The sequence below is a fragment of the Sciurus carolinensis genome, chromosome X (genome assembly GCF_902686445.1).
Source record: "Sciurus carolinensis chromosome X, mSciCar1.2, whole genome shotgun sequence".
Taxonomy (NCBI): Eukaryota; Metazoa; Chordata; class Mammalia; order Rodentia; family Sciuridae; genus Sciurus; species Sciurus carolinensis.
The window spans coordinates 40640223-40666993 of NC_062232.1; the positions used below are offsets into that span (position 1 = coordinate 40640223).

At 46.7% G+C, this 26771-nt stretch overlaps 1 protein-coding gene across 2 annotated transcripts; it reads left to right on the forward strand.

Moving 5' to 3' along the window:
• Window positions 1-3623: 3623 nt before the first annotated feature.
• Window positions 3624-21542, forward strand: Ppp1r3f (protein phosphatase 1 regulatory subunit 3F). Of its 2 annotated transcripts, none has more exons than XM_047535450.1 (4): window positions 3624-4764; window positions 14967-15022; window positions 15674-15753; window positions 17326-21542. In XM_047535450.1, exons 1-4 carry the CDS (start codon window positions 3773-3775, stop codon window positions 18625-18627), a joined length of 2430 nt encoding a protein of 809 aa, XP_047391406.1. In that variant the 5' UTR covers window positions 3624-3772; the 3' UTR covers window positions 18628-21542. The 2 variants fall into 2 exon arrangements, with proteins under 2 accessions (XP_047391406.1, XP_047391405.1); XM_047535449.1 differs by having other exon boundaries at window positions 3629-4764; window positions 15671-15753; window positions 17326-21541.
• Window positions 21543-26771: the final 5229 nt, after the last annotated feature.

Genomic DNA, 26771 nt, shown 5'->3' on the forward strand with positions numbered 1-26771 from the left:
TGTGAGGCTTCTAAGTTTTCCAAGCTTCAGTGGCTGCATCTTCCCATCTCAGTTCACACTCCCTTCCTCCAACCACTGGACAACATGGGAAATGAGACTCCAGGGGCTTCTCTTGACGGACCGTGGCTAAGACTTCCAGCCCCACCCTGCCATTGTCCAGTGCTTTGTTTGGCCTGGGGTTCTAGTCATCCAATGTCCAGTCTGACTTTTCTGCAAGACTGGTTTCAGACCTGGGGAAGAGAAATTGAAAACAAATTCTAATTCATACGATACAAATCTAATGACCAAGACCCACCCCTTCACCCTTTTGCTCCTTTGCCCTTTCACCCCTTTTCCTCCCCTCTCCTTCTAATCCCTCAAAAAAAGGGCAAGTGTCTTTACTTAACTCGACTCACCTTTCTGGAAAAGCTCAGGGTTGACCTGATGGCCTATCTTTGTGAAGACAAGCGGGGGTGGGGGTGGGGGGAAAGAGTGAATAGAAAAAAAAAGACCTAAAAAAAACACCCAACGACAATTAAAATAAAAACCCCAACCCTCCCTTACCATTAGTTCAAAACAAAACTTTCACTGGTTGGGGCTGCAGGGTTGGTGGGACATGTCTATGACAATGATGAACTATGTGTGTGCTGGGCAGCTGGAGGAAGCACCAAGATGGGGTGAGGTCCTCCCAGCTGGGAGGTCTGCAGGGACCCTGTGTACAGCAAGTGCTTAACAGATGTTGTTGCCTGTTGGAGGGACCAAGGGAGGGGGTGAGGAGCATGCCTGTCAGGAAGGCGTCCCGGGGAGCTGACTGTTGGGATGCCCCCAAAGTTGATGACCCCTGCTCCTTGCAGACTTGGGTCTGAACATTCCCCATGCCTCTCTGTAATTATACATCAGGTCAGTTCTAGAAGCTGAGACCACCCTCCCTGCCCTAGCACTTGTCTTCTCCTGGGAGAGGGGCTGGAATTTTGTCAGGGTCTGAGGTGTGGGTTGCATCCTCCTTATACCTTCCCATGACCATCTCTCCTTTACTGCCACTTGCTTTGTGAGAGATTGGCTAGAGAGGTGGGAGAAAAAGTGAATGCAGGTGGTGGTCCCAAGTGTCCTAGGAGGTCACTTGAGTGAGACTCTGAGTGTGGGAAGGGTGATGCTAATGCTTCTGAAAGTCAGGATCTTTGCAGAATGAAAGCCAGGGCCAGGTGAACACAGAGGGGCGGAGGTCACTACCTCCTCCCAAAACTGGACTATACCGTCTTGTATAGAAGGATTCTGGAGGAGGGCATTGGAAGGACTAGGAGTTTGGGGAGCATAGGCAGGATCAAACAGGTTGGGGAAAGTCCCCAGAGAAGGGGGTCTTTGACAAAAACTTGAAGGTGAGATATCATGTCTGTCTATGGAACTCTAAAGGAAAGAGCCAGCACAAAGGCCCTGATGGGAGAGTGTACCTGATTTGTACAAGGAGGCTGGTGTGGTTAGGGTGGAGTGAATGAGAAGGAGAGGGATAGAAGCTGAGGCTGAAGAGGGCACTAGTGGGGTTAGACCATGCGTGACCTTATAGGTCATGGTAAGGACCTTGGCATTTGCCCTGACTGAGAGGAAACCATGGGAGGCTGGTGAGCAGAAAAAAGACATAAACTGTCTTAGAATTTAACAGAATGCCCCAGACTGCCAAATATAGAATGAAGTGCGGGCGGGGGCATTGAGGGTGGAAGCAGGAGGATCAGCCATAGGAAGATACTGCAGTAGTCCAGGCGACTGGTGCTGGCAGTGAAGGAGGAAATGAGAGGTGGATTAGGGAAATATTTTGAATAAAGAACACACAGAATTTGCTGAAGAATGAGAGTTTTGGGGCCAGACCAGGACATAGATGATGCCCAAAATGCATGGGCAGGAATGGAGTCCCTGGTCTTTTTGCCAGTTTGAACTTTTAGGGGAGGAAAAAATATATATAAGTTTCTGTCTTGTTTAAGATTTCTGATTTTTATGTAACCTGGAGATGAACATATTCTTTTCTGACCCATGACTCCATCCTGGACGCTGAAGCCTGAGGAGAAGAGAGGCTGCTGGGGGAATTGCCTCCCTCCTAGGGATGCTTTTGTTAGAAGAGCCAACAGCATTCTCATAACCTGGCATACAATAGGTGCTTGGTAAATCCTCCCAGCGTGGAAGGGGGAATATATGCACGAATATGTTCACTTGAAAGAGGCTATAGTTCAGTTACCACAGGAGATAAGGCCTCAAAGGGAGAGTGAAAACAGTTTGCTAATTAGAAGCAGCAGAAGGAATAATACTCTTGGGGCAAGGAAACAGTAGGAGCAGAGGTGGGAACAGAAAGAAGGGGGGTAAGGCCACTGAAGGGGTTTGGAGTAACATATTGGGCAAGAAATGTGGGACTTTGATTTGTGGTTACATTAGTCAGTGTCTATCAATATGCCCAATCGACTCCTGGTGGCATACAGTCAAGCTCAGTATTTGCTGAACTGAAGATAGAAAAACCTAATCTTTCAAAAAGTTCCATTTTTCATTTGGGCATCTACAGTGGTGAAAAGTCCTGGAGAATGCTAACGATCCATCAGGGACATTAACGAATAATCAGGGGCATTCTTAGTGACGCGGTTCAAGTAAAGGCTGGGAGGTAGGCATGTCAGGGGATACCCTGTAACAGATAAGAGGATCCTTTTTGGTTTTCTTTTTGGTCTCACGCTAGGGTGCAGTCTAGGCTTCAGGGTCTCTGGGCATTTCTGGGGCAATGAGGAGTCGTGGAAGGTTAGGAAGAAAGGAAAATCTATCCCCCACAGGCATATTTTTCCCATTGAATGCCTGCATTCTATGGTTCTGCTGCTTGACCACCCAACGGCCCAGACCCTGCCTGAACTCCTCCCTAGCTTCCTTATTGGCTACTCTTGCCTTCCTTCACACCATCCACCCCGCCCCCATTGGCTCTGCTCTTTCTTCTTGCCTACAAATCCTCCCTATATTCCTCTAGCTTTGGTATTGGTCAATCTCACACTAGCCCTGCCCTTTGAGCTCTCACTGGCTTCCCCTGACTCCCCCACTGGCTATCTGCCATCTCTCTACTTAACCCCTGCCTTCATCCCCATCCCCATTGGCTCTGCCCTGCTCGGTCCCACCTCTGTGGCGGCTCACTCTCCACCTCGTGGTCTCCTTTTAGTCTCTGTATTGGCTAGTTCCGCCCTGGCTCCTCCCCTTGAAGCCGTAGAGCCGGCTTACAAGACTCTGCATTGGTTCAGTTTGGCTATTATCGTCATCTTGCCTTTACGTCATCTGTGCGCGGCTCCTCATAGGCTATTCTCCGTCTCTAGCTTACGTCCCACCATCTACGCAACCCGCGGATCTCCCACTTTTCGGACCTTGGGTTCGCTCCCTTATTCCCCCATCGCCTGAAGCCATTCCACTTCCCCGTTGCCTACAACGCCGCTTCCATTCAGACTTCCCTGTTTGCTGTCCTACTTCTGCTCTCTGCCTCCTGGGCCCGCACCACCCCCATTCCGACCTCCCCATTGATTCCTCCATCATCCCGCCTCCCACACCGCCCACTCTCGGGCATCCCCATTGGTTGTGTCCTTCTCTTGCTCACCATTCACCACCTACGTCATCCGTGCGCAGCTGCCCATTGGTTCTCTGCTATACCTGTCTTCATCTAGCCGCCTACGCTCCCCGTGAGCTGTACCCCCCCCCGCACTGGCCTTCCCATTGGCTGTCCGCCCCTTCAGGCCCTGCCCCCGCCGGTCCCGCCGCCGGTGCCGTCGGTGCCGCCGCGGCCGCCGATATGGCGCGCACGGCCCCTGTGGAGCCCCCGCTGCGGCATCCCGCGCCCCCCTCGCCGGCCGCGGGCGAGCCCCGCACCTCGGTTGAGGCCGCGGTGGCCCCGCGGAGGGTGCTGTTCGCCGACGAGGCCCTGGGGCTGCCGCTGGCGCAGCTGCGCCGCTACCGGCCGTGGGGCGGGCCCGGGGCGGGCAAGATGGCGGCAGCGGCCGGGCAAGATGGCGGCGGCGGCGGGGCTGATGAGGACGACGATGGCGAGGATGGGGATGAAGGGGAGGAGGAAGACGAGGTCATTCCCGAGCCCTCGCCGCTCTGCCCCGTCCCCGCTGGCGGGGGGTTTTATCTGGTGCCCACATTTTCGCTGCCGCCTGCGCCGGGCCGTCTGGAGCGCTTGGGGCGCGTCATGGTGGAGCTGGAGGCGTTACTGCCGCCTCCCGGAGCGGTTCCCGGGGGTGCAGGGGTGTGGGTGCCTGGGGGGCGCCCGCCGGTGCTGCGCGGGTTGGTACGCGTGCTGAACCGCTCCTTCGAGAAAGCGGTGCACGTGCGGGCCTCACACGACGGCTGGGCTTCCTTCTGCGACCACCCAGCGCGCTACGTCCCACGCAGCCCGCCTGGTGCAGGAGCAGGAGGAACAGGAGCAGGAGATCCCATCCTGGATCCAGGTCTTGGCCTGGGCCCTGGCCAGGCATCTGCCTCCTCACCCGATGACGGCGGCCGCACCGACCGCTTTGCCTTCCAGCTGCCCTTTGCTGAGGGCGCGGGTGATGGGGCACGCCTCGACTTCGTGGTGCGCTATGAGACCCCCGAGGGCACTTTCTGGGCCAACAACCACGGTCGCAACTACACAGTCCTGCTCCGGATCGCACCCGCTCCCACACCCAGTGATGTCGAAGGGCTGCTCCAGCAGCAGCAGCTGGAGCCACAGCCTGAGTGCCAGGGTCCCGTGGAGGCTGAGGCCAGGCAGCTGAAGAGCTGCATGAAGCCGATGAGGCGCAGGTAATGTCGCCAGCGCCACCTCCGCCAAAGCAGGGCTGTATGTAGAATGGAGGGCAAGCATCCCTGCCCGGGAACCCCTCAGGCCTGCTCTTCACAACAGGGAGGAGCGTGCAGTCAGTCAAATAGTTGTGGAGGCCAACCATGTGCTAGTCACTGTTTTAATTACTGGGATTTTTCATTTACTGATCTCCACTGTAAAGCCCTGAACAAAACAGACATCTTCCCGCTCCTCAAGGATCATACAGGCTCCTGTGGGAGACAGTTTGAAAAAGCAAACAAGTAAGCAGATGAGTAGGTTTAAGGTTAGATGCTGAGAGGAAAGAAAAACAAGGAGATGAAGGAATGGTTGTTTTAGAGATTGTGTTCAGGGAGAGCCTTTGTGGTGAGTCCTAGATAATGAGAAAAAAGATGAGGGAAGAGAATTGGTAGAAAAGTGGACATGGAAGACTTTTCTGAGGAGGCACCATTTAAGCTGAGTCCTGAATAATAAGGAACAGTTATGTACATATAGGTAAGGAAGGTTCTAGGTAGAGCGAATGGCAAATGCAAAGACCCTGAGACTGGAATGAATTTGGTGTGAATGACGGGCAGTGTGCTGGAATGGAGAGAACTGAAGTGACATGGTAGTGTGGACCAAAGGCCTTGCAAGTGGTGATAAGGAATCTGATCCCCATCTAACAGCAGAAAATCAGGGTTCCAGAGGTGGAGAAACTGATTGAGGAAGTGATGGCGCCTGGTTATTTGACTTCAACCCTGTCTGACCTTGAAGTCTGTGCACGCTTTTTACTGTTAATGCTCTGTAATTTAGTTTGAGACTTGCAGAGGTGAGGGACTGAGGCCATGCTCTCAGGAAAGCGGTGGTTTTGGCAGAGACAGAAGCAGATGGAGAGTAGACTTGAAGCTCATGGCCCTTTCTATTTGCCACACTTCCAGTAACCATTCAGGGACTGGGAGAAAGAGCCGTCTATATCCCGGGAAGCCCTGATACAAGATTTTCCTCTGTTTCCTGTATTTTAAGTTTAAACAACAGCCACTAGGCCTGATACTTAATGTGATCATCTAAATCTAGCTTGGGATGAGTAGGTTTTCCCCCAAATGCATGCATTTCCCTGCTCCTGGGAGTACTGGAAGTGGGAAAATACATTTTTGGACCTTATATTTGCTTGATTAGATGTTGGTTGCAGCAAGGTGTTTGTGGGATCTGCTGGTCCTGGAAAAGCTTTAGGCTGTGAGTGGTTCAGGAAGGTATACCTCTTTCCTGGCACTATGGTACCTGCCTAAAGTACCAGCTTCTTGGGAGGCTGAGGCAAGAGTATCACTCAAGCCCACAAGTTTGAGACCAGCCTGGGCAAAGTATATCCTATCTCAAAAAATATTTGAAAGAAAGGTCTTTCTCTTGGCCAGTTGGCATATGTACCTGAGTGAGTGAACAAGCAGTCAAGTACCTGCTTACCAACCTATGACCCCACCATACCAGAGATTTAGTTTAAAAGAGGACGTTGCATGACTTTCCTTACATCATTAAGAGTTTGGATTCTGACCAGGCATGGTGGCCAAAATCCCAGCAACTTGAAAGGCTGAGGCAGGAAGATTGCAAGTTCAAAGTCAACCTCAGCACCTTAGTGAGGCCCTGTCTCAAAGTAAAATATAAAAAGGGCTGGGGATGTGGCTCAGTAGTTAAACCCCTGTACCAAAAAAAAAAAAAAAAAAGGGATTCTGGCAACAGGTTGCTTGGGTTCAAATCTCAGCCATGTCACTTACCAACTCTGTGAACTTGGCCAACTTATTTAACCATACTGTGCCTCAACTAACTGTATTGTCATCTGTAAAACAGGCAATTATGGGCATCTAATTCATAGGATACAAATAAAAGCACTCAGAACCAAGCCTGATTCAAAGTAGTGCCATGGAGATGTTAGCTAGTATTGATAATTACTCACATACAGTTCTCAGTTCTCCTACTAAACTCCACCATGCCCGTCATCAGCTGTATTGCTTTGCCTCAGTTACCTCATTTGGTAAAAGGTAATGACCATCATGTTGTGTGATTGAATTGGATGTAGCAAAAGTGGACAAGGTAACTGAGGCAGGTGGTAGCTACATAAGATAAGAGTGGCCAGCATTTACTGAACTCTGCTAAGAGCACCAGGTCCATTCTCTCCTTGAGGCCAACCATGCATACTACATGGTGTAGGTGCTGTGATGATCCCCATTTAAGATTGGTAAGCAGGGAACTCAGGTGAGCCATTTTGCTCAAAGTCACTCAGCTAGTGAATGACTGGATCAGGTAGAAATGCTAAGGATATTATTATTTTTTTAAAGTTTTGATCCCCTTTGAAGTTCTGTCAGGGTTCAGGGAAAATTCTGGATTTCATTCTTGGTGTTCTCAGTGTGTTTTGCCTTCCTTTTACCTTTTGTGTGTGTGTTGTTATGTTTTATTGAGGTATACCTACCTACAGAAAATGCACTGCTTAAGCGTATGGCCCAGGGGATTTGTACATGTGTATGCAGTTGTGTAACCACCTCCCAGATCAAGAGATCCAGTAGTTCCAGTGGCCCAGAATCACTTTCATTTCTGTCATTTTTCCCAAGTTGTCATCTTAGCCGGCTATCATGGGAACCCTTTCTGTAAGATATGACAGTTTGAGTAACAGAGTTTGGTCATTTTTAAGATTGTGAGAAGAAGGGGACAGAAATCAAAACCTTGCTGGGGCAAGGTGGGTGGAAAGGGTGTTTTTCTTTTAAAATACATGGGTGGTTTTAAGGAGAAATTGAAGCAGCCCGTTTAGACAATTGTTTTGGTAGCTGGCCCCAGGTCTGTGGTTCCTAACATGACTTGTGATATTATTTTAAGTGGGCAGATGGCTTTTTGATAGTTTCTTTATCTTTTGATCTCAGCTCTTGCAAAGGGGAGGCTGGTGCTCATTGCAAGATCAGCGATAAGGTTTTCTTTGTAGGTTGGTGGCTTTCCTGGCGAGTACATTTCAACTTATTATTGTTTTAAAACCTGTGTGCTGCAGCTGGGGTCTTGGAGCACTGTTGAAGGGCCACCCCCTGTGATCCAGCCCCCTGGGTAAATAGTGAAGGACCTCGGGATATCCTTTACCTGTGGAAGCCCCATTGTGGAGGGCTTCAGGAAATACTGGCTGCAGACCCCCTGTGCATTGGGTATTACCACATCAGGTGGGGGAAATGGGAGAAATCTGTGGTGGCCATTGGGATGTAATTCAGAAGCCCCAACGGCTGCTTTTCCTGGGTTGTAGGACCAGGCTTTCAGTTCCCTGTTAGGCTTACAGAGTATCCATCAACAAGCATTTATTGATAGCCTTCTTCATGCTGGGCACAGTGCTAGGTTCAAGCAGGGAAAATGAGATGCAGACTGGTCCTAACATACCCAAGGGTTTGTGGTGGAGCTGGGTGGGAGGGGCAGGTGTTGAGGATTTGTCATGTGAGACCTGGCTGAGACCATGCTCTTTGCTAGGCACTTCGCCAAATATTTTTGTGCAAAATTGTCATTACACCTGACAGTGGACCCGGTGAGCTACATTATTTTTAATCCCTCTTTCCTAGATGAGCAAACTGAGGCTCCCAGAGTCCCAAGTTCCAGGGCCAGTGTAGGAAGAAGCCCTTTTGGTCTGCCTTGGCTTAACACCCCAAGAAGGTCCCCGTTCCTCTTAAAAACAAAGACCAACAAAGCCTAATGATGGTCTTCAAGCACCTCCCACTCCAGTCTCCTAGTCTGGTTTCTGCTGTCTTCTGGTCTTACCTCATACTGGACTCTGTTCCTGAGTTCCTTTCAGCATGGTCTTTGTCACTCCCAAGGGTCTGGCTCCTTCCTGCCTCAGGACTTTTGCTCATTCTGTTTCCTTTACCAAGAGTGTTTGTCTCTAGCAATCTCCTGGTGTGGACCGTGAAGTTCTGTGAGGGCTTCCTAGGGAAACCCATCCACTCCAACCTCCTCGGACCCCTAGTTTTTTTCATAGTACTGGGCATCCTAGCAGGCAAGCCCTGTTACAGCATGCCACAGCCTTATGTTACAGCATGTTATAGCATGCATAGCAGATGAGCCTCACCCCAAATTCTGGATCATTTTCCACCCTGCCTGGCAGTCCTGCTGTATTTTTCTGATCCACTCTTGTCTCTTTTCTCATGTAACTTTTTCAAATGTTCTTTACCTTCACATTTTACCTCCCGCTTCCTAAAACACGATAGAAGCCATAAGAATGGAACTGTTCCAATTTGCAGCATCCAAGCTTGCACACTGATTCTCCTCTCCTGTGTTACAGGTGAGGAGGGGTCCCTTCACCTTTAGGCTAATTCCCCCTCCTGTGCTGCAGTTTCCCATTTTCTGCCACCTGCTGCAGAATATGAGCTCATCAGTCCCCCTTTTTGTCCTGGCAGCTTTTCTACTGTCCTCCCTGATCCTCTCTGTTGACCTTTCCCCAGGCCAGTGTCGCTGTCTCTTCTGATCTCCTCTCTGCCCTCAGCTCCTAGCCAGCACCTAATCACCCTCTACGTTCGCTCCTACCCTGTCTGAAGGATTCCCTGCACTCATTTTCTCTCCCTGCTCACCCCCATGCATTCGTCAGCCCCCTGCATCAACAACATTCCATAGGAGGTTTTGCGGTTTTCTTGAAGTGGCTGACCACTCCTAATTAAGTCACTTCCTTCCTTGGCCTTGGTATCACACTCCGCTGCTTTTCCTCTGAACTCTCTGGCCCTTTGCTTTCACCCTGGTCTTTTAGCTTTGTATCTAAAATTGGTGTTTCTACTTGACCCAGTCCTAGTGATTCCTTAAAGTAAACCTTATTTAGGGCTGCTTTCATCCCCTTCTCTCAGTGCTCTAGAGCTGCCTCTTACTCCCCTGTCCCTTCCCCTGCTTATTTTTATTCTAAGCATCCTTAAGCCCTCACCAACCCTGTGGTCTGGGCCAAGGTCCCTTGTTCCAGGGCATTCTTTCCTTTTTTTTTTTTTTTTTTTTAAGGCACTTACCTCAGTTTGTAGTCAGACATTCATTAGGGGATTGCTGGATGACTCTGCCCTGATAGACTGTAAACTCCTTGAGGGGTAGGGACACAGTCTGCTTTTGGTCACCACTGTATTCTCACAGGCCTGCCATGGTGCCTGGGACTTAGCAGGTGCTCAATAAATGTTTGTTGAAAGAACGAGTTTGAGTATTTTTTTAATGTTTTCTTTCACAGTGAATTGTAAGCTTCCTAGTCGGGTTTGATCACCAGTGTATCTCCAGGGTCTGTCACTGGGCTGGTGCACAGTAAGGCCTCAGTGGTGCACCTATAACTGAATGGATGGGATACAACTTGATAATTACTTGATAATGTGAGTTGGCAGCCTTAGGACTAATGGGAACAATTGGAGTTGAAACAGGATGGGTCAGAGTTCATCAGAGTTGTCTGGAGAGAGGATTTAATGGAAAATAATATCCATTTTATTCCACAGAAAAGTAGTAGGGCATCACAGTTAAGAATGTGGTCCTGAGTTCTGCATTAAGAAAGTGGCAGAGCTGGGAACTGAGCCTGGGTGGTCCTTCTCTGGTGCCCTAGTTCTTAACTGCTCTACCAGGCTGGGGAGTGTGTCTTACTAGCTGGGCACTGCTGGGCAGGTTACTTTCTTTTTCAGATCCTTAGTTTCCCTCAGTGTGAATTTGAAGGGAATTACTTTTAAGCACTTTGTAGACACTTTTTATATATTTCTTCAGTTCACTTAACTCACTGAAGGAGGAAATCACTATTATCCCCTTTATAGTTGAGAAGAGTGTGGCACAGAGGGGCTAAATAACTTGGACCAGGTTGCACTGCTGATAGGTGGCAGAGCTAGGATTATTAAAATTTGCATGTCCTGACCATTTATTGAGATGTGAAATCAATTTACTGGGTTTTAACATATTAAAAAGTGGTATAAGAAGTACAGAGCACGTTACACCATGCAGGAAAGGTAAGTATTGTTTCAAATTCAAAGAAAATCCATTTTTCAGTTATATATATATTTACACATGTATGGGTGTGCTGGGTTATGATGTAATTTTTTTTTAACTGGGTGAGCTGTGGCCAGGGAATTGTCCCTGCAAGAAATTTAGCTCGTGGCATGATAAATGCTTTCCTCCCTCCACCTCGCCATATTTTAAGTCTCAGAATTGAGGCTGACGTTTCTTGGGGGAAGGCAGGGCTGCGTCCCACATAACTTGGTGGCTTTCACAGCTGCCTTCAAACCCCATTCTTTCCCGAAAGCACGTGGCCTAGGGTAACTGTGATTCCAAGTATCACAGGGCAGCTTTCTGAAACTACCCTCAACCCCCCAACCTCCACCAAGAGTCAGCAGCAGTATCGGATTGGTCCATGGGAGCTGGGCACTGCTGAGTTTCCCTTTGGGTTTCAGTGCCTGACCCACTTTGGGCTGGCAAAGTTCTTTGAAGACGTGAGTGCTGGGGGCACTCACAGCTCTTGGGTGGCAGTGGTGGTAGCAGGGATGTACCTGCTCTGCGAGTCTGCTTTGCTTTTCTCCATGAGACTTGCCAGCCCTCTCTTGCTTGTTAACTCTCTGACCCTGGAAACTCATCTTTCTGTTGTGTCTCTGCTGGCCTGGGCAGGGGCCTCTCCAAGATCTCTCTTCCTGATTTCCTTGGGTACTCTGAATTCTGCAGTTTCCGGATAGCAGGAGAAATTTTCACACCCAGGAGACAGGTGTGCAGGCCTTAGATAGCTCCTTCCAGGCAACACTGACTTGGCCATTGCTCCCAAGCACTCCCAAGGTTCATACCCAAGACATCCCCAGCAATGGGTGCCCTGGCCCTCTACTGCCTGTTACCCTTGAGAGGATGCCACGTGGCATTTGTGAGACTGATGCCAAAAAAGTAGGTTTCCTTCTTGAAAATTAGCAGGCACACTGCAGGTACAGTTTTGTTCTTAATATCTCTCCCCATTTTTCTAAGAATCCTGTTACTGATCAGTGAGTCAGTATACACTTCTACTTGATTTCCCTTACTGTCTTCATTTTGACTGTAGTCAGAACTGCCTCTCAATTTTTATTGTGAATAATAGTTCAAGGATATATCTTCATTTTAGACCTCCAATTTTAGACACTGTCTTCAAAATGGAGCCTCCTTTGTATGTTATCAGTGTGGTGTGGAGTAAGTGTGCATAGAGATAGTTCCTTAAGCCTTACTTACTGTATTTGTAACGGGAAGGGTGCTGTTTTGAAGGATGAATGTGAAGATTTTTCAAATGACTTGGTGTATCAGTGAAAAGGGCCTGTTTCAGGGAGGAGGTGAACAGTAAATGCTGGTGCCTCCTGCTTTTATTTTTCTGACTTAGAGGTTAGGAGAACAACTTGTGTGCTTCTGTGGACTTTGTGGACCCTGAGATGGGCTCAGTTGCTTGACCTGATTTCTAGACGTTCCTGTCCAACTCTTCTGGAAGTGATACTCTGGCAGTTGAAGGATTTCTTTTGTATTTGTTTTTCTTCCCCTACTTCTTCCTCCAGCTGAATTGTGGAGAGCTTTGCCTCTGGCTGGCTGCTTCCTGAGTTCTTCCCTTTTCACTTGCACATCTAAGACTTTGTAGTGGCTTTTAGAAGCTTGGTTGTCACGCATGTCAGAAGTGGGCCAGATAGCAGGAAGGCTTGCCTAGTCCTGCCCTTGGGAGGGAGGGCTAGCTTTCTATCTGTTCAAGAGTCTTTTTGAAGAGGCTTGCTTTAGAAGATCCGAAGAAGATTATTATTTTTTATTTTTTTTAAAGGAAGTCAGTGCTGTTGGGCAGAGATTGTGTTGAGCCACACGTTCATATACCTGGATTCAAGTCCACTGAAGGGACTAGTGCAGGACTAGGGTGATTTGCTCTGAATCCCCCTTTCTCAACTGTGAGGTATAGGGAGTTGATCTCTGGGATCCCAGCATCACCCATCCATGGTCCTATGGTATTCTGATTAAGATGTCTCTCTGGTGGGATGTTTAAGCCCTAGGCCAGAGAGAATGATAGACTCTCCCTTTCAAGGCTTTCTAGACTCTGGATCCATATACATGGTTCAAGCCTCTTCCTCAAGGGTGCTAATAAAAAGTTCTGGCAATCATTCTGTCCTTATTGGTCTCCTAGCCCACATGACCATGGAGGCAGGGAAACCAGGAATGAATATGGGGGAGGGGTAAAAGGCAGGTCCAAAGAAAAAACTGGATGAAGGAAGAGGGAGTATCTTGTCTGTTGTTGATGCTTCCTTCTATCCATTTCTAGAAAAGTTTGGAAATGGAATTGGGTAAGAGCCCAATCTTTCTCATTCAAGAAGGGGCAGCTTATGGATTCAAAACCAGAAGGCTGGGCTGGGGATATAGCTCAGTTGGTGGAGTGCTTGCCTCTTATGTACATGGCCCTGTGTTTAATCCCCAGTGCCATAAAACAAAACAGAAGGCCTGTGCCTCAGTCGTGTCTGCACGACTGTGAACCACTTACTCCATCTCCATTCATCATCTGTAGGATGGGGATAATAGTACTGCATAGTTTAAAGGATTCGAAATACCTTTCTCAGGGCACTGTGAAGATTAAATTTACATGAGGCACACAGACCAGTGCTAATGCCATAGTACTATGTAGTATAGTCAGTGATATTCTTTTTTTTTTTTTTTTTGGTACCAGGGATTGAACTCAAGGGTGCTTAAACTGCTGCATCCCTGGCCCTCTTTTGTATTTTATTAAGAGACAGCATCTAGCCCTCTTTTGTATTTTATTAAGAGACAGCATCTCACTGAGTTGCTTAGGGCCTCGCTAAGTTGCTGAGGCTGGCTTTGAACTTGTGATCCTCCTACATCAGCCTCCTGAGCTGCTGGGATTACATGCATGTGCCACCACACCCAGCTTGATACTCTTTATTTGTGAAGCCAATTGATTAGGTGTTTTCACAAAGTTTCAGCTATTTCCAGGAATGTCAGTATCACCCCATTGCCTCTCAGGAAAAAAAGTCTGTAAGTGATTGCCTTAGCTTCTCTTATATCTCTGAACATGTAATCAATGCTTCCTTCATTCACCTTATCTGTACACATTTGATACTTATGAGAAAGTAAGAAGAGTGATTTCTACATGATGAGACCCCATTCCTGGCAAGGGGGGCATCTAGCTGAAATATACTTGGTTTAAGTCCCTCAAGTCAGACTTGACTGGTGAGAGAGCAATTGCCATCTCCTACTGATTTACCCCTGCTCTGTGCCAGGCCCTGATATATGGCTTTCCATCCTCATTCCTCTTGATTTCCCTGTGCTTCATGTGCACATACTGGCTTGTGTTACAGGTGAGGAGGTGACAAGACCTGGCAGGCTGATATGGGGATGGGCAAGGGCTGGTGAAGGAACTCAGGCCTTTCTGATCCCTTTCCTATTCTCCATTTGCTTTTCCTTTCTCCTCTCTGTTTCCTGTGTCCCACAGTCTTCTCCATCTGCCCTTTCTTGGAGAGGATGGCCTTCTCCACAAACAGGAATGCACCCTAAACAACTGATCCAATTTTTTTCTATTGTGGGATTAAACCCAGTGGCACTCTACCTCTGAGTTACATCCCTAGCCCTTTTCATTTTTTTATTTTGAGACAGGGTCTCACTAAGTTGCTGAGGCTGGGCCTCAAACTTGTGATCCTCCTGCCTCAACTTCCCGAGTTGCTGGGATTATGGGAAAGCTCCATTATGCATGGTGAACCAAACATGTTGATGAAGCTATGCACAACACTGTTTGCTGAAGTCTGCTTTGTGACCGAAAAGTAAAGGAAACAATCTACTCGCTTAGCAGGAAGGGAATGGCTATGGAAATTATGGCAAGCCATATGATATGAATATTAAGCAGCCATTTTCAATGTTTGCAAAAGCCTGTAATGTTTCTTAGTGATAAATGGACAAAGCCAGCTGCAAAAGTATGTCTGCAGAATCTAAACAGTTTCAGAGAATGTCTGGAATGAAATTTTCCAAAATGATAATGGTGGTTGCCTCTGGCTGATGTGTGTGATTGCTTTGTTTCCTGTATCTTTACACTTTCCCGTATTTTGCAAAATTTCCATGACTGTGTAGAGCTTTTATGATCAGGGGATAAATAGAGGCAGCACAAAATAGCAGCTGTCAGGGGAAGATGGGCCACGACAGAGGTGCAGAAGGTGCTCACAGGTGGCAGAACTGGCCTCTCAGGGTGTCAGATCCATGTGCTCTCTCCTCTGCCCCACAGGCCTCATGAAGAGGAGCTGAGGATGAAGAGCATGGATGATAATACCCCTGTCATGGGTAAGCACCTGGAAAGCTTTGCAGTTCTAATCCCTTTTATATCTCAATTATTTTTATTTGCAGTGCTGGGGATTTGAACCTAGAGCTTTGTACACAAAGTGCGATATGACTGAGCTATACTTTCAGGCTTTCCAGTCCCATTTTACCATTTCTTTCTTTCTTTTTTCTTTTCCTTCTTCCAAGAGTGCTTTATCACTAAGCTACATCACCAGCCCTTTTTAATTTTGAGCTTGTTAAGTTGCTTAGGCTGATCTCAAACTTGGAATCCTCCTGGCTCAGGATCCTGAGTCACTGGGATTACAGGTGTGTGCCACCATACCTGGTGAAATTAATAATAATAATAATAATAATAATAATAATAAATGCTACTACTACTAATTATTATTATTATTATTATTTTGTGGTGCTGGGGATTGAACCCAGGGCTTTGTGCATGTGAGCAGGTGATCTACCACTTAACCATACCCCCAGTCCCTACCATTTATTTCTTCCTACCCTTTTTCTTTTTATAAAAATGAAGAGGCCCTCTCTGTCACAGAAAGCTTCAGAGACAAACTGCCAGTTGGTCACACTAGCAAATTTTCTTAACAAAATAAGACATGCTTTTACACCTGTCTTGCCCCAACACTGTCCTTCTCTTCTCTTCAGCAGAGCATCCTGATGTCCAGGAGTCATTGGGACCCTTGGTGGCCCCCACCCCTCTCCGTCCATGGCCCCAGATGACACTTCAGGTAAGCAGGCTCTTGCAACCTGGGGGTGCACAGCCCAAAGTGTGACCTCAACTGGGTTAGGTGGTGGGGCCAAGTAGCTCTGGGTTCATTGTAAGTCAGAGGGAGGTTGCAAAAATCAGAAGCTGATAGGGGAGGGGGAGAATCAGTGATTTACCTGGGTTTAGGGAAATTTCAGTTGTTAATTTGGCAAATTAACAAAGAACTTAGGGAGTTCTTTCTATGTCATAGACATTGGAAATACAGTAGTAAACAAAAATGCTGTTTGCATGGGGCTTGCATGTTCTGTAAGATACAATAAAGTAATAGTTAAAATATATAGTGTATTAGATGAAGATCAGTTCTAAGGGAAAAATTAGAGGGCGAGGGAGAGAAGGAGAGAGATACATAGAGAGATATGGGATGTTTACAACTTTAGATCAGGTGACCTGGGAAGGACTTAGCAATGATAGAGATTTGAGAGAAGATCCAAAGAGGAGAGAGTGAATCATGTGGATAACTAGAAGCACATTCTAGACAAGTACAAAGTTCCTGAAGTGGGGCCATGACTAATGTGTGAGGGACCGAGGAGGCTGTTGTGAAGGGAGCAGAGTGAGTTGGGGGCAGAGTTGAGAGTTAAGGTCAAGAGAGGTGGCTGGGGATAGATTATACAGGGCTTTATGGGCCACAGTGAGTGAGGACTTTGGCTTTTACTGTGAGAGGGTGTGAACAGAGGAGGGACTTGATCTGACCTTGGGTTTAACAGGCTTCCTCTGGCTGCTACCTGGGAATAAGCCGTTAGGGGAGCGTGGAAACAGGGGTACCAGGGAGGAGGAGGACATTGCAGTGGTCTGGGAGAGCCCTGACGGTGATGGCAAGGGAGGAAGAGACATTCTAGAGCTCTCTGTGTGTGTTTTAACTTTTTATTATAAAAATTGTCAAATATATATAAATGTAAAGAGACTAGTATAATGAACTCACATATACCATCACCCAGTTTCAACAAACAGCAACACATACCTATTCCTACTTTGTGTACTTCCTACCTCCCCTCCCATTTATTATGGAATTATTTTGGAAAAAAATTAGACATAAATTGAGTACAGTGGTACACATATAAGAACTTTGGGATGCTGAAGCAGGAGGACTGCCAGTTTGAGGCCAGCTTCAACAACTTTCACAAGGCCCTTAGCAATTTTTCAAGACTCTGTCTCAAAATAAAAAATAAAAGAATTAAAAAGGACTGGGGATATAGCTCAGTGGTAAAACACCCTGAATTTAAACCTCAGTACCAGTACATGCCCTTATCCATATCTATGTATCTATGTATCTATGTATCTATCTATGTATCTATCTATGTATCTATCTATTTACCTACCTACCTACCTACTTACTTACGTACATACTTACCTACCTATCTTGATGACAGAGTCTTTGGAGTTTAAAGAAATTAAAGAGTGCTTTTTAAGGCATTATCTAGAAACTCCTGTTGGGCTGGGTATGGGCCATCAACAGTTCTTATTGTCTTTGCTTGTCCCATCCCCTCCTCTACTTCATTTCCTTTCCTTTCTCTCCCCATTCCCATCATGGCTCCAGGTTTCTGAAGTTACAGCAACTGGAAAACCCCCAGAAGAAGGTGACATCCCCAGAAGCAGTCCACCTGTGGCTTTTACAGAAGTCCCCCAGGCACCAGCCATCAGGATTCCCCCTTCCACCCCTCTCTGTGGTCGGGGCGGCTTCCCCAGGGACCAGGCCTCAGGGCCCGATGCAAGTGAGGGGGCCACAGGGCCCTTCCTGGAACCCAGCCAGCAACAAGTTGAGACCACGTGGGAAGTATTGAGTGAGAGTGGAGGGGGTCGAAAGGACCCCATGGTGGGGGCTATTATGGATGAGCCTTCTGGGGGTCTGGAGGTCATGAGTGGGTTGGAGGAGCTACTTGGCGAAGACACCATTGACCAGGAGCTGGAGCAGCTCTACTTGTCCCACCTGAGCCGCCTGCGGGCTGCTGTGGCTGCAGGTGGGGCAGGGGGTGGCGGGGAGGGCCCCACAGATGGAGGGTTGTCCCCCAGCCATCCTCTGGGCATACTCACGGACCGTGACCTGATCTTGAAGTGGCCTGGCCCTGAGAGGGCCCTGAACAGTGCCCTGGCTGAGGAGATCACACTGCACTATGCGCGCCTGGGGCGCGGCGTGGAGCTCATCAAGGACACCGAGGACCCTGATGATGATGGGGAGGGTGAAGAGGGGCTGTCCATCACTCCCTCCAGCCCTGAAGGAGACAGCCCCAAAGAATCGCCTCCGGAAATCCTCTCTGGGGCCCGCTCTATGGTAGCCACTATGGGAGATGTGTGGCTCCCATGGGCAGAGAGCTCAGGATGTGACAGCTCTGCGGTTCTGGGTACAGAGGGTCAGTTTACTGGGGATCCAGAGAAAGGGATGGGCAAGAACACCAACTCTTTGCACATGAATAGGATCATAGCTGGGGTGACATCCCCAGGGGAGGCTGGGACAAAAGCCCAGATGGAGGTCACTGGTGAGTGGGCAGGCAGCTTGGTTTCTTTATCTGGCAAAGAACCAGTTGCTCCAGTCCTTCTGCGGGAGCAGAATCCCTCCCTTCTTGGTCCTGTGGGGGCTGAGGCCTGTCTGTCTAGTGTGACCAGACCTCATGTGATCTCCCAGGATGAAAAGGGTACAGGCCCAAACCTTGAGCCCTCAAAGAAGTCTCCCACCCTAGCAGCCCCTGCAGAATGTGTATGTGGCTTACCTCCTCAGCTCCGGGGGCCCTTGACCCAGACTCTTGGAGTCCTGGCTGGGCTGGTGGTAGTCCCTGTGGCTTTGAACAGTGGTGTGTCCCTCCTGGTGCTTGCGCTGTGCCTCTCTCTGGCCTGGTTCTCGTAGGGGCTGCTTGTGGGATCAGCAATAACAGGCTTCCCCCTCTCTAGGGTCTGGGGAGGGGCAGTCCCTCTACCACCTCAGAGGGTCAATTTGAGATTTGTGGCCTGTGCAATGAGGGACTTTGGTCCTTTGCTTCTGAGAATACTCAATTGGAGAGAGGCCTTCCTTGTCCCTGAACTGCCTAGTCAGCACGGGGCTCCCTGCAGTGATACCTATGGAGAGGAAGGGACAGTGGATGATGTGAGTTAAAAGGACTTTTAGAATGAAACCAGGCATGTCCTCCCCCCCCCCAAGCCTGTATTTATTTTTGTATAATTCTCTGGATGAGGGAGAGTGGTCGTGAGCTGGTCTTGGGGCACAATTACCCAGAGATATATTTATTAACAGCCAACCTGTGCAACCTGCTGGAGCTTTATTTTTAATTTAATTTATATAGAGTACCTATTATTATATGCCACAATAGAGCTCTATGAGAAATGATGTGTCTTGCTGTGCAATGGTCTCCTGTTTGGGCCTGAGCGTGCAGGGTGGTCACATTCTGGAGGAGAATCACAGTGGGGAATGGGCAGTGGATGTGGTTCTGCCTGCTGCTACCACTTCAATATGTCCCTGAGGTTCTGCCTCCTCATGTCATGGTCCTATTATGTGTAGTCCTTTGGTCTTTTCACATTCTACCTGTAGGAACCTGCCTGTGTATATAAGGATGGTGGTGGGATCCAGGGAAGAAGAGTTGTGGCCACACAAGGTTTTGGTGTCAGTTACATGGCTGCAGGGTGACTGTAGTCATTTTTGTTTATAAGAATATGAGCTGTGAATCAGTCAAAAGGTTTTGAGGTTACTGAAAAAACAGTCTTGGACCCAGCAGGGAGACCCCTCCAACCCCCAAAGAGGGGAGGCCTCAGAAAGGACAGAGGAATTAATGTACTGTGAAAAATTCTTACCAGAGTTGCTGTTCACAGACATCACATTTCTACTCAAAACAGGAAACCCAGAAGCTTTGAAAGAAAGGGTACATATATCTATTGCATGCAAATAAAAACTCTTTGCATAGCAAAATAAAACCCCATATATGTATTTACTTTACAGCAAAACTCAAATATTTATAGCAGCTTTCTTTAGTTCTCCATTGCTTCAGTGCCTTTCTGAAATGACCCCAATCAGATTTTTTGCCCAACCATTTCAGCAAAATGGCCAAAAAGTTACTGATGATGTTCATATTGATCAAACTACAGTTAAGTCTCAGACCTCATCTTATATGGCCTCTTTACAGCATTCGACACAGTTGGTCATTTCTACTTTCAGCCCTTTCTTCACTTGGTTTCCAGGACACCACACTCTTTTAGCTTTGCTCTTTCTTCACTAGCTACTTTTGTAAAACCGTGTCTACCACATAGTAGCTGCTCAGTATATACCCATTAAATGAAATACATGAAGGAACAAACAAATGTACATGGGAAAGAGACACATGACCAGAAAGTTTAGTTGGTCACTCAGTGGTTACAAGCTCAGTTCAGCTCCACAAGTATTGTCTGGCCATCTCATCTCTGTGGATACACAAAAAGGAGCTCACTGTTCAGTGGGGGTGACAGAGAAAGGATCTCAGTGCAGCCTGATCAGTGCATCAACAGTGATTTGTCCAAGTGACTCTTGGAGCCCAAGACAGATGCTCAGCCCAGTTCAGGGAGTCTGGAAATCTTGGAAGATCTAGTGCCTGGACTGGGTTTTCAAAACCAGGAAAGGATCCACAATGTGATGAAGGGGAGGAGAGGCAGACTAGTCCGAAGAAATAGCACTGCAGAATCTGGAAGTGGAAAGCAGCTGATGAACGATTCAACACGTACACATCTCATCTGCTTTTGGAGGAGCATATTGTGACTTTGTCCAGTATCAACACCCAGAGAGGTTTGTCTTTCCATTGATATAATTAATTTGATGTCTAAAAAGGCAACTTTATGCCAATTTGGTTGAAAAATTAGATAAACTGGACGAATTACTACAGACTTAGAGCTTGCCGAAAGTATCTCCAAAAGGAATGGAAAACTTGAATAGGTCCATAACAATTGAAGAAGAAACTGAGAGCCAATAGTCTTCCCATACAGAAACACTGGGCCCAGATAGATTTGCTGTTGAAACTCTCAGGAAACAAAAAATTCCAATTTTACCAAATAACTTCTAGAGTGTAGAAAAAGAGGGAGTATACCAAAATCATTTTATGGGACTGATATAATCTTTATTTAAAAACTCGATAAATCAAAAAAGAATATCAAACAATCTCAAGAACATAGATGCAGAAATTTTAAATGAAATAATAATTTCCAGAGCACAATGTATTTTACAAAGATTAATATGACCAAGTAGGATTTATCCCCAAATGTCATTGTTTTAATATTTGAACTGAGCATAATGTTCTCATTTGCAGATTAAAGGAGAAAACCTCCAATCATCTCAATAGATAGGGAGATAGGGTTAGATAAAATTTGACATCGATTTATGATTTTACAGAAATCTTAGCAAAACAGTCAAATGAACATTCTTAGGCTAAACAGTATGTGCAAAGCTTTGCATATTTAAGTGTTTACAGCTTTGACATTGGGAATGTGTCAAGGATGTCTGCTACAACCATTTCCACTCAGCATTGTACTGGTGGGCTTAGCCAGTACAATAAGGTAAGGGAAAGAAAGTAAACACTTAAAGATTGGATATAAGAAACAGAATTGTCATTATTTGTAGGCAATACCATGTAGAAAATTCAGAATATGGGTAAATTATTAAAATTACTAGGAATTTAGAAATATTTCTGGATATAAAAATTCATATTTAAATACTTATTTGGTTTGACATGGTGGTGCATACCCGTGATCCCAGTAGCTTTGGAGGCTGACACAGAGGGGTTGCAAATTCAAAGCCAACCTTAGGAATTTAGTGAGGCCCTAAGCAACTCAGCGAGACCCTGTTTCTCAATAAAAAAAAGTTCTGGGGATGTGGCTCAGTGGTTAAGTACCCCTGGGTTCAATCTCTAGTACCAAGATAAACAAATAATAAATAATAGATAAAAAAGGACTGGGGGTGTAGCTAGGTGGCAGAGTGCCCCTGGGTCCCATTTTCCCCACCAATAGTAATAAAATAAAAAATTCTTGCTTGGGCTGGGGAGTTTAGCTCAGTGTGAGAGTGCTTACCTAGTACATGTGAAGCCCTGGTTTCATCCCTGGCACCAAAAACCAAAACAATACCATCAACAAAGAAATTTTTAATAAAGATACCACATGTGAACTACTGAGAAACTAACAAAAGAGGGCAAGAACTTTTTGGAAAAATATAAAACCTGATTGACAGACTTTAAAAATACTAAATAGAGCCGGATGCAGTGGTACAAGTCTGTAATCCCAGCAGCTTGGGAGGTTGAGGCAGGAGGATCATGAGTTAAAAGCAGCCTCAGCAACTTAGGGAGACCACAATCAGCTCAGTGAGACCCCATCTCTAAATAAATAATAAAAGAAGGGCTGGGGATGTGGCTTAGTGGTTAATCGCCCCTGGTTTCTGTTCCTGGTGCCAAAAAAGCAAAAACAAAAGAAAAAAGAAAAAACAAAAACAAAAAACTCAACTAAATAAGATACCTGTTTACGTTGAAGAGTCAAAACCATAAATCTGTCATTACCCTCTAAAGTGTTTTGTAGATTCAATGCAAATCCAATTTCAATTCCAATAGATTTTTGCATATGTGTAGACTTTGACAAATTAAATAAAAAAATTAGGTGGAAGTGCCAGGACCCCTATACTTATAAGCATATAGCAATCAAGATGGTACGCTGATATTGCTGTAAGAGTAGATAAGTGGACCAATGAAACAATTCTGCTCTCACAAACAGGCCCACTGCTATGTAGACACTGAATAAGTGAATGAGGAATTATTGTAGACCAGTGGGGAATGGTTGAACTTTCAGTAAATGGAACAATGGGTTCTATTTTGAAAAAGGAATAAAATTGGATCCTTGTCTTACAAACAAAAATAATTCTTGGCGATTTCAAAACCTGTATGTGAAAGACAAAGTCAAAAAGTTTTAAGATTATAATGTGGCAGAAAACATTTTTTTTTCAGTGTCGGAAATCAAATCCAGGGCCTCATGCAAGTTAGACCTGAGCTCTGTCACTGAACGACACCCTAGCCCCGGAAAACTTTACATACTTGTGGTAGATAAGTTTTTTCTTCAACAAGGCAGAAAAGCATTAACCATAAATGAACATTATAAAACATTCAATGACATTCAAATTAAGAATGTTTATTGATCAAAATACACTATAGAGTGAATACACAAGCAACATTGGGAGAAGAAAATGGAAGCACATGTAGCTGATGAAGGGCTCACACCTATTAGAAACTACAAAGAAAAACCAGACATGTCAATAAATGAACCAATAAATTTTGGTATATTCACAAAAAGAAATATTGTACAATGAGAAGGAAAGATCTACAACTGCATGAAAGGATCTGGGTGAATCATACAGACATGATGTTGATCAAAAGGAGCCAAATGGAAGTTTCATACTGTATGACTGACTCATTTACCGGAAGTTTACAAACAGGTGAAACTAAAGTATTACCACATGAGAGGTAACATAAAGAAAGGTGAAGAGATGATTATCATAGTCACCATAGTGTTTCTTTCTGGAGGGGTGAGGAATGTGGCTGGGATGGAGTCTGGGACTTCTGGGATGTCCATATGGCCTACTCCTCAATCTGGGTGGTTGTTCATGGATGTGCAATTTACTTTTTGTGCTCTTTATGTATTTTGGGGGATTGAACCCAGGGACACTCTACCACTGAGCATTATTCCTAACCCTTTCTTAAAAATTTGAGAAAGAGTCTGGCTAAGTTGCCCAGGCTGGCCTCAAACTTAGTCTTCTGCCTTAGTCTTCCCAGAAGGATTACAGACCTGGGATTGTAGGCCTACACGACTGTGCCTGGTGATGTGAAATTTATTAATATTCATTAAGATGTACCTTTATGCTTTATATGCCTTCAGATAACCATCTAGGATAAGAAGTGGGCATAAGGTGACTGTAACTCCTGCACAGTCTCCCAGTGACCCCAGCTTCTGGGTCTAAGTCTAGGTGGCCTACATACTTCTCACCCTCCTCTGTGCTCAGGATGTTGTTTTCATGGAGGCTTCATAGGCTCCCCTAACCCTGTTTGTGGAGATAATGCTGTGGGGAATTGTTGATCCTATATCTCCTGATAGCAGCTGTGGGGAGGGGACACCCATTTGTTAGGGCAGGGACAGGTTCTGCCCATCTTGACCTCAGATGTTGGAGTTCATCTCCCCTTGGCCTTATCACACCTATCATAACCCAGGACACATGGGTTTGAGATCCTCATTTAAAACCCTGCTGTGGCCCAGCATGGTGGTGCATGCCTGTAATCCCTGTGGCTAGGGAGGTTGAGATAGGAGGATCGAAAGTTCAAAGCCAGCCTCAGCAACTTAGCAAGGCCCTAAGTAAGACTCAGCCTCAGCGAGACTCTGTCTCAAAATAAGATACAAAACAGGGCTGGGGGTGTGGCTCAGTGGTTACATGCCCCTGGATTCACTCCCCAGTACCAAAACCAAAAACAAAACAAAACAAAAAAAACCCAAAAACCCCTGGTATGGGGGGGACAAGGCCTAGCTGTATGACCTTGGGTAAGTCACTTGTCCTCTCTGAGCCCCAGTTCCACTTCATAAAAGAGCAGGGTAATTGTGGGCTTTGAGGAAAAAATATATAATGTTACTTCACCCAGGCCCATGTTCAATTGGTCTGGTTGTCAACATAATGTAGCATGGTGGACAAGAACAGAGGCTGGAGCAAAACAGTCCAGGACTGATTTGTCCCTGTGTCATTATTTAGGCTCAAGTTATTTAGGCTCTCTGTGTCTCCCTTGGCTCATCTGTCCTCTGGGTAGTAACCTTCCCTCCTCATGGGGTTATGTGAAGGTGAAATGAGATGGCCTGTCAGTCACTGAGAGCAGCACCTGGCACAGAGCTAAACAGTGCAGGCCTACTGTTGTCACCCCTCACCAGAACCTGTTCCCCATGATACCTGCCCCTCTTGCCAGTGTGTAGACTATGGTGTGCGATGTGTACAGTGGGGCCTACCCATGCTCCAGGTGCCTTCCTGGCCTGCCCTCTCATGAAGCCCTGGGTCCTTGCACCCTTGCCAGGGGACATGCGCCCCGCTGAGTTTCACCCGTCACTGAGGTTGATAAGGAATCAGGGCCACTAACTCACCATCCCAGAAACAAGCAGCTGCAGGGCTGGGTGTTTCTGACAGAAATGCCCTGGGAGGGAGGGAGGGAGGAAGGGAAGGAGGGAGGGAAGGATGAGTGGATGTATATTCCCACCTGAATTAGTTTCCAGTTGCTGATGGGACAAATTCAAAACAAACTTAGTGGCTCAAATCAACATGAATATATATAATTGGAAGTCTTACAGGTCAGCATGCTATGTTCCTTCAGGAGGCTCTAGGGGGAGAATTTGTCCCCTTTCCCTTTCTGCTTCTAAAGTTTGCTCATGGAATCCCTTTTGCTGGTGTCCCTTCCCTCCATCTTCAGAGTCAGCAATGGCCAGTTGAGCCGGGTGCCCATCCTGTGGAGGACAACACCATGTTATGTCAATTGACATAGAATGATTCTAGTAATAATAATAAAAAATATGTCAGCGTTTACCTCAGTCAGTCTGTATATCAGACACTGGTTGACCCCTTTCCATGAATTCTGCTTTCCTCACAGAAACCCACGAATGTAAATTCTACTTGTATCACCAGTTTACAGATGAGGAATTTGAGACCCTGGGGTTTCCTGTGTTCTTATCATTCCTGAGCACAGTCCTTTGCAGGGGCCTTCCTGATCATCCTCACTCTCCTCCTCCTTGTTACTGGGCTCAGAGTCTGAATCTCCCAGTGGCCCCTGCTCTCTCTGTCCTTAGCCTCTGCCATCTGTCACCTGCCCACATCCCAAAACCCCTCCACTACCCATTCTTGGTGTCTCTGGCCCATGGTAAGGTCAGGTTCCCACCTGAACATCCAGCTAAATCGAAGTTAATTTTCCCTTCATTCAGGGAGACCTAAAGGTAACCTGTGATCCCATGGTAGTTGTGATCCCATGGTGAAGTCTTGGCATCACTAGGCACAGCTCAGCCACAAACTGTCCCACATAATAGTGATACCCACCTTTGCCAGCAGGGGGCACCTCATCACCTAGTCAAAGAAGGCCTCACAGAAGACTGAAGAGGGACGGTCTTTCTTGATTTCACCTGCCCACAGTACTGGAGATTAAAGGTACTTCACCACTGAGTTACATTCCCAGCCCCTTTTAAAAAATAAATTTTACTTTGAGACAGGGTCTCGTTAAGTTGCCCAGGCTGACTTTGAACTTGCAATCCTCCTGCCTCAGCCTCCTTAGTAGCTGGGATTACAGGCATGTAGCACTGTGCCTGGCAGGATTTACTGGGCACGAGAGTCAGTCTTAAGCATTCACTCCTAGTGGGGTCACAGGCCTCTGAGAATGCATGAGCCCCAGGACAGCATGTCCCTTGTAGGCTCCCTTTGCATGTGGAAAGATGGGGGCAGCCAAGGGTAGGTAGGCTGTGCTCCTTCCTCCTGGAAGGCCTGGGTTTTAGTGGGTACTCTTTGGGGTCTTCTACCGATGGCCTTCCTCCTCCTCTTGTTCTTCCTACCAGTGGATCATTTCTATGGATAAAGGAGATTGTCATATTTTCAATCTTCTTATTCTCATTTAGAACTTGTATTATAGGATTTTTTTCCCCATAAGATGCACTGATTCTGTGACCTGGACCATAATCAGGTCAGACTACAGTGTGACCAGTCCTGAGGGGACAAGCGTGGATCAGGAAGACACTTGGGACAATCTGAACAGCGTCTGGGTTTAGGAAAAGACCACAAGCCTCCAACCACATCCTGGGCAGCTGCCAGATCTGCCTCCACCCAGTTCCTTCCAGGGCCTGAATGCTGGGTTTACAAGTGAAGGAGATGACCCAGAAAGTCCCCTCAGGGGAGAAAGCAGAAAATCTCCACATGACTTGAGGGGATATACAACTGTGGGTTAAGGGATTGCCACCCACCGCCTACCCACTGACCTGCCATGCAGCTGCAGACCC

What these genes read in the sequence shown, in the direction of transcription:
- Ppp1r3f (XM_047535449.1), top strand. Translation starts at nt 3,773, where the DNA reads ATGGCGCGCACGGCCCCTGTGGAGCCCCCGCTGCGGCATCCCGCGCCC. An exon ending in ATGAAGCCGATGAGGCGCAG is followed by an intron (nt 4,765 to 14,966) that starts GTAATGTCGCCA and finishes TCTGCCCCACAG; the next exon opens with GCCTCATGAAGAGGAGCTGA. An exon ending in GGCCCCAGATGACACTTCAG is followed by an intron (nt 15,754 to 17,325) that starts GTAAGCAGGCTC and finishes TCATGGCTCCAG; the next exon opens with GTTTCTGAAGTTACAGCAAC.